This window comes from Bos indicus, chromosome X, assembly GCF_029378745.1.
Source record: "Bos indicus isolate NIAB-ARS_2022 breed Sahiwal x Tharparkar chromosome X, NIAB-ARS_B.indTharparkar_mat_pri_1.0, whole genome shotgun sequence".
NCBI classification, from domain to species: domain Eukaryota; kingdom Metazoa; phylum Chordata; class Mammalia; order Artiodactyla; family Bovidae; genus Bos; species Bos indicus.
The window spans coordinates 32,454,979-32,468,882 of NC_091789.1; the positions used below are offsets into that span (position 1 = coordinate 32,454,979).

Sequence of the window (13,904 nt, forward strand, 5' to 3'; positions counted from 1 at the left end):
AGCCTATTATACAGAGTGAAGTAAGCCAGAAGGAAAAACACCAATACAGTATACTAACGCATATATATGGAATTTAGAAAGATGATAACAATAACCCTGTGTACGAGACAGCAAAAGTGACGCTGATGCATGGAACAGTCTTATGGACTCTGTGGGAGAGGGAGAGGGTGGGAAGATTTGGGAGAATGGCATTGAAACATGTAAAATATCATGTATGAAACGAGATGCCAGTCCAGGTTCGATGCACGATACTGGATGCTTGGGGCTAGTGCACTGGGACGACCCAGAGGGATGGTATGGGGAGGGAGGAGGGAGGAGGGTTCAGGATGGGGAGCACATGTATACCTGTGATGGATTCATTTTGATATTTGGCAAAACTAATACAATTATGTAAAGTTTAAAAATAAAATAAAATTTAAAAAAATAGTAAATATGTAAAAAAAATAAAATAAAATAAAATCTAATTGGTTAGTATTATCCAGAGGTAGGAAAATATTGCATATTCACATAATTAGAGGGAAAGACTCTTCCGAATTATAGACATATAAACATACAGACAGACACAGAGAGCTTATAGTTTTCATTCTAAAATTTCAGTCCTAAGTCAAGCATAAACAAAGTTCACAGGTCCATTTCAAACACCTGGTCTCTCCTTAGTGGGTATACATCTCAATTTATTTGAGCTGAAAACACACAAACAGAAAAAAAGAAACAATAAACCAGAGTCTCTGTCCTCTTTTACCCAAGAGACAAGATCTCTGTAAGTCATCAGTCCCTTTACAGTGATCAACAGATGGTCAGACCAAATAGAAAGGCAAACCATGCAGAAAATTTAGGGGCATCAGGAGGAAGGATGGACTGAGTCTCAGCATGTGGACGGCAGTGTGGTCCTTTTTGAAATTAGCTGTTTTCCAGAACATGAAAGGATGGAGTAGAGTGGGGGAGTTCTTCATGATCTCTGTTTTCCAGAAGCAGAGGGCTCAGGTTTAAAAAATATGGAAGGAAAAGATGAGAAGAGGAGGAAGGAGTCATGAGCCTAAGGGCCCACTCGCATGGGCACCGCTGAACTTCCCAGGCGACTGTGGCTATGCTTGCCTGTGTCTGAAAGCTGTACTTGGACTGGTAACCATGCTCCCCAGGAGACGGAAATTGCTTTCTGCACCTCCAGTCTGCTTATCTCCAGCAGCCTGCCTTGGTTAACTCCTCATGTTTCTGAAGAGCATTTTATATTGCTTATTGTTTTGGTAACTAGTTGCAAAGATTATGCCTGCTAATGTTGTCTAATTGCATTTTTTTCTTCTGTTCACAGGCTGTTGAAAAGGCAAAACCTAAGAATAATCCTGTGAAGTAAGTTATTTTTTTTATTAGTTGGAAATGTTAATTTGAATGGACTCCAAGCATGTGAAAAAGGTCATAAAAGAGACCTTGATTTTGAGTTCATCTCTATTTGTGACGATTTAAAAACAAAAACCAAAACAAGCAAGGAAAAAAAAAACCTTCAATGAGCAGGGACCAGCTTTTCAATTTTTCCTGTGGTCCTGATGAGAAAGTGCTCCAAGTTATGCCTGGTTTACATAAATTAATATGTGCCATCCATGAATAGTTGCCAAATACTATTATAATCATATTCAATGCATAGTACTTCAAGCCTTTGGGTTTTGCACATGCTAAAAAGATTACATTTTTAATTGCAAACCTTGGACCTATGACAGAGACGTAAGTGACTAAAAATGTGCCAAGTGATTTCCAGCCACGTGGGGAGCTTTGGCACCTCGGCATCAAGGCCTCGGCACTCTGTTAATGAAAAGCTCATAAAAATATATTTAACTGAAGGTTTTTCTAGCTAACAGAGAGCTATTTCCAAGGCATTTTATGAGACACTCTTAAATTATAAACAAGCCACACAGCAGTCTTTTAAATATAGTACATCCTGTCTCCTCCAGAAGGGAGACTTTGCAATTAAAGATGTCTGTCTTGTCATTTGGCTTCATGACATCTGATTACCATGTTATGATGCATACCAGTCCACCAGCATGTGGGCTAGGGAAGACCTGCTCTATTTGCTGGGTTACTACGGGTCAAGTAACATCACGTCTCTAGGAACTACAACGTGTTAATTTATGTCAGCCAACTTCCACTATAGTAGATACCAAATGCAGAAATAGAAGTGCATTGATTTATTTTTTTTAATTTGTAGCTTTTAATATAGTGTGTCTCCTGTGGATGGCATATAGTTAAATCTTGTTTTTTCCCCAGTCTGGCAGTCTCTGCCTTTTGGCTAGATTGTTGAATCCATTCACATTTAATGTTACTATTGATAGGGTTGGATATATATAGTTATATAGTTGGGAGTACACTGGATTTTTAATAGTTTCTGGGAGAATGGATCAGCTAATGCCAATGACAGAGGGCTGCTTGTGTTTTGTAAAAGTAATTAACTTTTCCAAATCACCAGGGTTGTGTTTAGCACACCATTAAATGTAAGTTCCAATTCATTTTTCCAAAAGGTTTTCTTTTGTACTTTGTGTTTAAATTTTGTTTTCTGAGGCCTCAGAATATTCCTTATCAGTTTTTTATAGCTTCTGGAGGGCTATCTGTGGTCTGGAGATGTATTTTGCTATAGTTGTTTATGGGAGCATTTTTAGTAGCCCAATTGTTGTCTGGTTGTTTGATAGGGGGTGAAATCGTCTCTGCAGCCTGATTTCTTTTCTGTCTATGCCTGGAAGGCTTCTCTACTGCGAGCCTGTGGTAGGCAAGCTCCGTGGATTAGAGGATGGTGCTAATGAGGCCAAGGCCAGAACTTGAGTCCCTCCGTGGGCCATTAATGATCTTCTTTCCCACAGTCCAACTGTACCCCTTTCTCCAGTCCACCCACAGGCAGATGCATGCCCTAGGTCACAAGGGTTGGGGCAGGGACTGGAGGAGTGTAAATCTGGCCCTCAGTGGGACAAACATCTCCAAGTTCAAGCGTGCCCAATAGGAAGTGAATCCCAAGCTCCATCTTTGCATGCAGAAGACAGCCCATTGGCAACATACAGGGCTGCGTTTAATCATACTCTAATGGCCAGGAAGTAGGACCAGTTTTCTGTCTATTCCTTGTGAGAATTCTACCCTACAGATAATTACATTTTTTATGAGTTCTGGTTAATTCACAGTACAGACTGTATCTAATGTCTATCACTTTAAGGAATGTTGTAAAGAGAAAACAGGAAAAGTAGAAGAGCCAAAGGATTACTAATAGAACATAAAACAATATTTTATTTTTAAATATATTTGAAAATCTAATAATAAGCCTAAATCACAACCAACTGGTAGGTGTTTAAAATTGTCTTCTAATTAAGTAAGATACCACTCTCAGTGTGAGTCTGAGTGTCTTATTGTGTTTGGTACCTAATACCTGCTACCTAATTCAGTTGCCTAGCCACAACCGTCTGAGGACTCTAAAAAGAGAGGCTTCTTCAAGACCTCAGCTCAGGGACAAGAATCTCAGCTCAGAGAATGGTTCAATTACACTGCCTGATGGCAAAGCAGAAACAAGGCTTTAAAAAGTTTTGTGTATGGCAGTCCTCTTTCCGTTTCTAATATGTCTCAGTCAGACATAATGCACAGCTACCCGAAGTAGGGTTAGGGTTTGATATGCGTTTTTTTAATTAATAGACAAGTAAACAAATTGAGTGCGTCCTAGAAAGCAATCCTTTCAGGAACCTAGCCTGGAGGCTTAATAAGACCCTAGTGGAGCATCAGGACTGAAGGGCTCTTGTGTTGTAACTGAGCAAGGTGTCCGTCTCTTCTGACTTGTGTTGTTCAGTTGCTAAATCGTATCTGACTCTGTGACCCCATGGACTGCAGCATGCCAGACTTCCCTGTCCTTCAACATCTCCCTGAGTTTGCTCAAGCTCATGTCCATTGTGTAGATGATGCCACCCAACCATCTCATCCTCCATCATCCCCTTTTCCTCCTGCCCTTAATCTCTCCCAGCATCAGGGTCTTTTCCAGTGAGTCGGCTCTTCACATCAAGTTGCCAAAGTATTGGAGCTTCAGCTTCACCATCAGTCCTTCCAATGAATATTCAGGGTTGGTTTTCTTTAGGACTGACTTATTTGATCTCCTTGCTGTCCAAGGGACTCTCAAGAGTCTTCTGACTCATGCCACACGTAAAATATTACCACATTGATACTAACTGCATTGCCTTTGACCAGTTATTGGCTTGATCTTGTATATGAGAATTAACACACAATCGTTTGTGGGAGCATACATTGGAAAGAATGTTCAGCCTTGTTGGAAAAGTGGAGGTCTAGAGGCGTTTACAACTCAGGATGAACACAGATAGGTACAGATGATCATTATGTGTGATTGGTGCAGAGTTTGGCAAGTGGTGGGGAAAAAATTCAAGAGAAGACTATTTCATGAGATGTAAAAATTATATTAAGTTCAAATTTCAGTGTCCATAAAAGAAGTTTTATGGCACACAGCTACACTCATTTGTTCCCAAATCGTCTGTAGCTCCATTTGTGTTACAGTGACAGAATTGAGACTGTGCAAACCACCAAACCAAAAATATTCTTATCTGGCTCTTTACAGTTTGCTGACCCCTGCTCTGGCTAGTCAGGTAGGCAAAAGTGCACATGTAAGCTTTTCTCTGATGGTGAGTGTTAAACTATGAACCCTTTCTCTTTTTGCCCTCTAAAACACTGAGTGCTCAATGGCTCAGTCATGTCTGACTCTTTGTGACCCCATGAACTGTAGCCTACCAGACTCCTCTGTCCGTGAGATTTTCCAGGCAGGAACAGTGGAGTGGGTTGCTATTTCCTTCTCCAAAAACATTGAGTAGGTACTGTATTTACTGAGCTCTCATCTTGTGTTCGGAACTTTCTGGGGCCGATGTATCACCTAATCCTCATTCAGAGTATAGAAACCACTCCAAATTCAAGATCTTTGAAGATCATCATGGATATGAGATCCATTCATGGGACAGTGATGCCTCAGAAACTAGTCAACACACAGCTACAGTATACTGATAGTTTTCCAAGTTGTGTGTAGATGGATATCTTGCAAAAGCCATTTTTTATAATTCTATTACTTCCCAAGATTTAACTAAGGCTGAGTAAGCTTTCAGTTCAAGTGAGGGTAAATGATTCACAATATTATTTAGTTTGCATATTTTCTTCTCTAAAGCTTCATCTCCTCCCTCCCTATTTCTCAACCACTTGTTTAATTTCTTTTTAATAACTTCATGGTTGTAAGCTTCTTTCATCACCATAGGGAGAGGGTGGTACATGTTAATTATACTCCATACAAAGGAGAAATTAAGTATATGCTTAGTGACTATAAGCACATAATGTACCTGGATACACTAATGACATTACCTTGAAGCATTCAGTATTACCTCTGAGGATAAGAATCAAAATTGTGCATTCTTAAGATCAGTGATCAGGACAAGAGATACTGGTGTACTTATCAGTCAATTGGAACCATGCCAGTATCAAAGCTTGATTAGTATGTTCAAACTGTGCCTCTTTAATGTGTCAGAGAGACTTTCACTTGTATGTGAACATTCTGCAGCAATTATCTTCAAGCTTCGTTGTGGAAATAAGGCCTGAGAGATGTACAGATTTCTTTTACCATATGTGACTTATCACATACATTTTTTTAAAAAACACATTTCTGTTATTAAGACATATGTGATAGTACACTTCTGCAAATGTGAATTGCTTTTGGCTAAAAGCCATGCACTAATAAGTTGAGTTGAATCTAACCGAGGTTGACATCTGTTACCAAAAGAGAGAGAGAAGGGGGTGGAAGGAGAAGCAGTTATCAAGCATAAAATTCTTCCTTGCATTTACACGTTAACAAAGTTAAACAACGTGATGGTTGTCTTTCACAAATCAGGATCTGAATCCACTCTGCTTAGGAAATTACAGCTTTATTTAGGAACCTATCCATCTTACAGATACGGTGATTTCATTATTGAAAATGACAAATGGCCACGAAGATTTTCCTGACCATGATGTGTGTACATTATTCATTTATTCATCCAATGAATATTTATTGAGGATCTCCAGCATTCCGGGAACTGTGATAGATGCTGAGGGAATTAAAAATAAATCTGACACAGGTCTTACCCTCGAGGAGTTTAGAGTCCACGAGGAGAGATAGAATCGGTTTGTAAAGAACTAAATACAAGATAGAGAGAGGTTTGCTAAGTGGGGGACAGATAAAGTACATGGGAAGCTCTCAAGACAGAAGTGCTTCCAGTTATCACTATTGGAGAAGCTGGGGGAGGGGAGCAGAGGAAGAGACATTAGCACCAGGACTTCAGAGAGTGCTGGCTTGAGAAACTGGTGCTGAGGTGGCAGACAGTAAAGGGACCGGCTGGAAACTGAGGCTCCAAAGAAATGATGGCTTAGGGCCCTCAGAGCTTATCCGGATAAAAGAATGAGCTTGGTAGAGTTGGACAGCATTGAAGACCTCTACCTTTTTACTGGACTCATCATTAGTCCGCTAGTTAGTTATTAAGCATAAACGAACCACCCCTGGACCTGGGGTCTAATCCTGAACCTAACACTAGCTCATAGTATGAGACTGGATATGTCCCTTCCTTGCTACAGACCTCAGCGACATTATATATATGGTTCTTACACCTCTTGAACATTAGCCAAAGCTTGAAATTGTGTTTTACAGTGATGTTTATTTGAGGAAATACTTGATGTTAGTTTCATGGAGATGCATACAAGCACATGCATTATAAACATTACACATATACAATACATGTATTTATATACACACATGGACATATACACATAATACTTTTTCTGTTAATTTCTGCCTTATGCATTCATGAAATGAGGGACAAACCACATTGTTTAAGTTTTAAAGGAATATGTTAGATTAATATAGCTTCGAGGATGTTGGGTCGAGCCTCTTAGATGAGCCCTATGAACAAAGGTGATTTTGTGATTGGAGTCCATATCTCTTTGGTCGTCTTGGACACACACATCACAGACATGCAGAACATCCCCCTCTCTGGATGCTAAGGCCTTGGATTCTGCACTGTGTTCTGCTGAGTCAGGTGGGATTGCTTTCCTTAGGAACAAAAGGCTCCAGCACCACGGGGCTTTGGCAGACATTGCACCATCCCCTTCCTGGACTGCCTTGTGAATACTGCAGCCTCAGGGAGGTCCTGAGTTGGCCAACTTATCTTTGCCTTACCCAAGTTTTCCCAAATGTGTTGGAGCAGAGGGCACTTTTATCCAGCACCATTGTCATGGGACACAGAATCAGATGCTCTGGTCCATGTGAAATAAAAGGACCATGTGGAGGCCTGGCCTCTGTAGGTAGTTTGGGAAACCTAGGACCTAAAAATTGGTATCCAGTCTCTAACAGGAGTATTCAAGATGAGCAGATTATTGAAAAAGTCAACCACAGAAGAGAAAGAAATCCCCCAGGTCTGAAATGATAGACTACTTCCTGTGTCTATTACAAGTGTCATACTCTCAATGATTTTTATCACTTGTAGGTGTCCTGAGGAGCAGTTCTCAATGATGGTCAGGGACATTGAAGGTTGGGTCCCTCGGAATGAAATCCCTGAAGCCAGAAGTCATCAGTGTGCTCTCTATCATGTCAACTAAAGTATAGTGGACCTCCAATCAGCTCTGGCCATTTTAAGGGTAGTTAAAGGGAAATGAAAGTGAAAGTCGATCGGTTGTGTCTGATTCTTTGCGACCCCATGAACTGTAGTCCATGGAATTTTCCAGGCTAGCATACTGGAGTGGGTAGCCTTTCCCTTCTCCATGGGATCTTCCCAACCCAGGAATCAAACCCAGGTCTCCTGTGTTGCAGGCGGATTCTTTACCAGCTGAGCTACAAGGGAAGCCCAAGAATACTGGAGTGGGTAGCCTATCCCTTCTCCAGCTAATCTTCCTGACCCAGGAAATAAACTGGGGTCTCCTGCATTGCAGGCGAATTCTTTACCGACTGAGCTATCAAGGAAAGATAACAATAAAACCTTTTTCTAAACAGCTCTGTAAAATAAATGGTGCTCTCTATGTTATCCAGATAGCTATAATTGGAGGCAGAAGGTTCTAGCAGTCATCTTGACAGCTAATGAAACTTGAACAGATTTCTGGACACCCGCCTTTTCCTTGGTGGTTGGAATTGCATCACCTAGGCCATCTCAGAGGACACAGCTGAGATCCAGAGAGCTGAATGCCCAGAACCCTGACATTTCAGCAGCTCCCTCCATATTGAACCCACCACCTTGTTCTCATCACCTGCTGGCACCCACATGGAAACTTTCAATGCCTGTAAATCTGTTGCTGACTTTAAAAGTCTTACTATCTAACTTTGGTAACAGTTTGGTTTCTGAGAATATGGCAAGAAATGCTTCAAAAATTAATGACTCAGCACAGTTGCAGGGACTTTAACCATCATAAGAAAGAGTTTCTGCAAAACTTCAGGCTTGCTGCTTTGTCTCATTATCAGCATTCATCTTTCTAAGAGTTTGGTGAGAACCTTTTTTTTTTCTTTAAGTGGTGAATTGATACTAAGAACCATGACAATAACATAGAAATAGAAAGCATAGAAATAAAAGCACCCATTTTTTGGTGCAGCACAATGGCTTCAAACTAGCCAGCCAAGGTGCAATCAAACGATTTTTAAAGGAAATTCAGCCACATTTTAAGGGACAACATTCGCAAAACACGTTGCCATCCAATAATTCATAAAGTAGCATGTATTTTCTAACTCTGAGCTTATTAGCATTTGCTGCTTAGACAAGAATGGATGAGTTTGTTTAATTTATGCACAGAAGTCAACTCAGTCTTTGTTTTTAATTTATGTTGACTGTGCTGGATCTTCATTGCTGCTTGGGCTTTTCTCTAGTTGCGGTGAGCACGGGCTACGCATTGTGGTGGCTTCTTGTGTTTCGGAGCACGAGCTCTAGGGCACGTGGCATTTAGTAGTTGCAGCATGAGGGCTCAGTAGTTGCAGCTCCCGGGCTCTAGAGCACAGGCTCAGTAGTTGTGGTGCATGGGCTTAGTTGCTCTGCTGCATGTGCCATCTTCCCAGATCAGAAATCAAACCCATGTTTCCTGCATTGGCAGACAGATTCTTTAGCACTCAGCCAGAAGGGAAGCCCCAACTCAGTTTTTGAGATGTAAGACTTACACCTAGAATTTTAACATTACCATTCAGTGATCTTTCAGAAAACTTGAAAACTCAGAAGCTCATGGCTGGTCTGCTCAAGATTCCAACAAATCATGTAATGTGTTCTTTTACAAACATGAATTGTGCAACTATTCTGTGCCAGGCTCCGTTGATAGAGAAAGGAGTTAAGGAAAGTCTCTGCCAGGAAAGCTGCGCTCTCTGGGAGGAAATGGACCATCGTCACCATATAGAATACACAGGCTCTGCAACTGAAGCGCGGGCAGCATCCTCAGAGATTGGGATGCAGGAATCCCAGTGAACAGTGGGGGTGAAACCATTCAGAAGAGAACAACACTTGCAAAATGCATGACAACAGAAAAGCACATGCGTGTTTTGAGCAGCATCTGGGAGGTCAAGGCAGCTAAGGAAAGGAGGTGTATATCACAGGAGCAGGAAACACCAGGTTTACCAGAAGTATCACACTGCCAAAGACTGGGGCCCCACTTTGGGCATGGAGAGGATAGTAGCACAGTAGACACAATTAAGAAAATGCTAAAAGGATTCTTTAGTTCTAGAAAGTTAAAGGTGGGAATTAGTTAGGAATGGACTATAAGGCACCCTTTTAAAAATGTTTGCAGAGAAATAGACATCAAATCTTTCTGATTACATCAGGCTAATCCTATGTAAATCTGAGCTCCTGCAGGGCATCTCTGAGCCTCCAGCTGTTCCCTTGTGTCTTTACGGACCCTGGATTGTTTTTTACATTTGAAAAAAAATTTCACACAGTGCCTTTCACGTTATTCAAACATGTAGACTACAATGAAACTTAGTGTTTTTGGTAGGCACGACACATAACAGTATTATTCTAGCTTCATTTTCTGAATCTGTTCTACAAATATAAAAATTCTTTCTGAATGTATTTTTATCAATCTACAAATGTAAGCACAGTGGTGAAGTGGTGAAGTGAAAGTCACTCAGTCGTGTCTGACTCTTTGCACAGTAGGGCTATTTTTGTTTCTAGAGAAATGACACATGCCACCTTGGTAACATGCACAGGGCTCTGGACACTAAATCTATCTTCCATCTACCACAGCACACATTTAAAGTCAGGAGCCAGGGGTCATAAGTTATTTAGTTGACTACCAGATTGGGGAGACTGAGAACAGAGGAATGACTTACTTTGGCCCTGGAATGAAATAAGAAACACATAGTTTCTACTTTATTAAAGCTTTTGCCTAAACCAACAGCAGTTATGTAGAGAGTCGACATTAAAAAAAAAAAAAAGGTAAAATCACTCTTCCACAGGAAAATGTTTCCATTTGTAGAATTTACAGCATGGCAATAGATTGGGTGACATTATGATCCAGTTTTTACATGCACATACATTTATACACTCTGTACATCCATCTACCCTCATGGTCCATGATAAGTAAATCCGAGACAGAATCATTGCTGGTGATGCTGCAGATCTCTTTTTCAGTGTCCATTCCTCTGTCCTCACCACCCCCTAATATTTTGACTGCTTTCCTCCTTCTCTTAGTCCCACATTCCCATATGTGGGGTTCAAGTAGTCAGAAAAGTATTTCAGAAAACACAAGGCATTTTGCCTATTTTGTTAGCAGCTTCAGGGAGTGAATGGCTGTCTACCTCCACGGCAGTCCTGTGAGTTACTGACAGGGAAGCCCTGAACAATCAGGGAGCTCCTCCACACCCATTGGTCTCTGCGTTATCAAATCCTACAATGAGAGTGTCCAGGAATCTGCTAATAACAGCATCTCCCTGGAGAAGCACACCCTATTCATCTCTCTGCCACCAGCTGGAGATGTGTATTACTACCCATATTGGCTAAGTGAAAGGTAAATTGCCCTCAAAAGAAGATGTGTGGGTTTACTAAGCAAATTAGACCAGCTGGCACTTGCTTTGAAGATCTCTGTAGATTTGTATATACTCTCTCTGAACACATACATTCATTCATATATAATTTAAGCCCCACCTACTTCTGAAGATGAATTTGATGTGATTGAAACAAGATTGTAGAGGAGGACATTTAAAAGATACAGGAAGAATCTACTATTTCCTAGTACAGAAACATCTGTGTTCATATGTGATGCAACTAGAAAATGATACATGTTTTTAAATCCACCCAAATGAGGTCTATCCTGCAATCACAGAGCTAAGCACTGCTGGGCCCATCTTCAGTGACATCACGGTGGCACAGAGACAGTGGGAAGATCCTCTTGGGGAGTTCCACCATGAACATGAGGCTCTTCTGCTGGTCCTTAGTGATGGGTGGCAGACCTTTGAATTGGGGTTGAAGTTTTGAAAACTAATCCAGGACAATGATTTAGAGTCATGGGTGTTGAAAAAGTGGTTAATCAAGACAATGAGGGCTTCCCAGGTGGCTCAGTGGTAAAGAATCAAGCTGCAATGCAGGAGATTCAGGTTCAATCCCTGGGTCAGGAAGATCCCCTGGAGCAGGAAATGGCAACCCACTCCAGTAGAGGAGCCTTACAGGCTAGAGTCCATGGGATCACAAAGAGTCAAGCAGGATTGAGCGACTAAACAAAAAGAAACTTAGTACCTCAGCAGTGCCTGCATCCAGTGCAAGTGTTAACTCGCTCAGTCATGTCCAACTCTTTGTAAGCTGGCATACAGTAGGAGCTCAGTATTTGTTGAATCAATGAGTGCAGGTGTCTATGGATATGATTTTGAACTTTTACTCTTGTGGTTCATGAGTATGAGTTTAGTCTCACAGGAAGCCTGATTTTATACTGCCATTTGGACAATCACTGAATCCTTGTTAGTCCTCATGTGAGTTACTAACTTTTCCTAGAAAGGAAACCAGCTTTCTTTTAAAAGCATCAATATTCCATATAGGCTTAACGCTGAGGCATTTTAACATTACTTGTCCTGTGTTTACAGAGCTAGAATTTTCCATCTCAGATGAAGTTTCTGGTCTCTACCCACCCTTCTCAGGGTATAGTCCTGCTTTGGATTTTGAAGGGAATGTGTGGTGGGGGAAATGAAGGAGCTTCTGTGGTGGCTCAGATGGTAAAGAATCCGCCTGCAATACAGGAGATGTTTGTTTGATCCCTGGGTCAGGAAGATCCCCTGGAGAAGGGAATGGCAACCCACTCCAGTATTCTTGCCTGGGGAATTCCATGGGCAGAAGAGCCTGGCGGGTACAGTTCATGGGGCTGCAAAGAGTCAAATGTGACTGAGTGAAAACAGAGAGGTCATTCAGTTAACAGTTGACAACACATGATAGTTCTGAGTTTTTGAAAGGCCATCTTGATGCTCAGAAACTAGCAGGATGGGACACCCACATGCTTGTCCTTGTTCTTAGTGCTGGGAAATATGACAAACTTCTGATCTCCATTCCTCCTCCCTGACACACTTCACCATCACAGCATGAAGAAGCCTTTGGTCACCATTGGCTGATAGTCCCAAAGTGAGCATCTCTAAGGGAGCTGGGCTTTAAGCCACAAGGGTTTAGACAATAACTCTGTGGAGCAGTGAAACGAAACAAGCCTACTTTCATCTCATATTATTTTCATGAATATGAAAGTAATTAAATTCTTTGGTCACATCTCAGTGGATGGAGTTTAAAAAACAAATTCCTCACTGAATATCGATGTGTCTGAAAGAAACTAAAAAACAAGACTGTGTTTTCAGGAAATAACACTGCTTCAAGGTTCATTTTGCCTCATATAGCATTTCCTAGGATTGAATTGCCTGATCTCCTCCCTCGGGGATCGCGCTTATGCTTGCAAAAATCGAGGCTGATTTTATTGGAAAATCATCGCTGGATGAGGAATGTACTCCAGAGGAAACTTTGCACGGGACGAACTGGTTTCTGGTGCCTGTGGCATGTTATCCAGGCCGCTGCTGTGTGAGTTTGCAATCTTTCATCTTTCTGTTCATTCAGGCAGCACATTCATTAGCAATCCTTCCAGCAGGGTGAAAGGACCAGACAGATTAAGGAAATTTACTTTGAATTGTTTTGGGAACTTATTGACTAACAGGTCAGTAATCAAATTCTAGCTTTTAACATACACATTAAGTATTTGACTCGTCGTGGCAGGACTCCCTGTAGTTTCTACTTCATCTGCTGATCGTAAAAGCAATTCGGCACAGAGATATAGCACTGGTTGCAGATCTGGGATGGATGACAGGGCAGAATTATGGAAGGGGGATGGTGACACTAGCAGGGAAGCTCTCACACTACCTTAGTAGGCATGGCTCATCCATCAATCATTTCCTGCTTGTTGACGTTTTTAATTATAAAGAGAATCCAGAGTTATCTTGACAGAACAGTGCAGCCCAACTGAACAGGAGACCCCAATTCAGAAATGTAGCTCAGCTCCCAAACTCCAGCAAGGGCAAACTGAAAACAGTATAGACAGGATACATTGAACCTCCAGGGTGGAGGAGAGGAAGGGGGAAACTGATGGAGAAGCCACACATCTTTCAAGGCTCTGGTAACCTTGGGGTGACATTGCTTCTGAAGACTGAAGAAAAGGTACTCAGAAGCTTATTTGATTCATGAATATTGGGGAGTTGGTTGGGGGGAGATGGAAAAGATAGTTATATGAACAAGAGCAGGAGACAGAACAGAGTGGATGCTCAAAGTATATACTACATCTTAACCCTTGAACTTCTTAGGCAAAATCTATATTAGGAAGAAGACAACAGCAACTTGTGTAGCTGTTCAAAGTCTCTCTGCTTAGCACTGATCAGAGTACAAGAAAACTTGATC

General features: G+C 41.4%; 1 protein-coding gene across 9 annotated transcripts in view; it reads left to right on the forward strand.

Annotated features, from left to right (window-relative positions):
- The window catches only part of AFF2 (ALF transcription elongation factor 2), a 537,205-nt gene that overhangs the window by 431,150 nt on the left and 92,151 nt on the right, over positions 1-13,904 (forward strand). For all 9 annotated transcript variants that reach the window (XM_070785319.1, XM_070785321.1, XM_070785322.1 and 6 more), the window contains one exon: positions 1,310-1,347. In XM_070785319.1, coding sequence (XP_070641420.1) covers positions 1,310-1,347 — 38 coding nt within the window. The remainder of the gene's footprint in view (positions 1-1,309; positions 1,348-13,904) is intronic.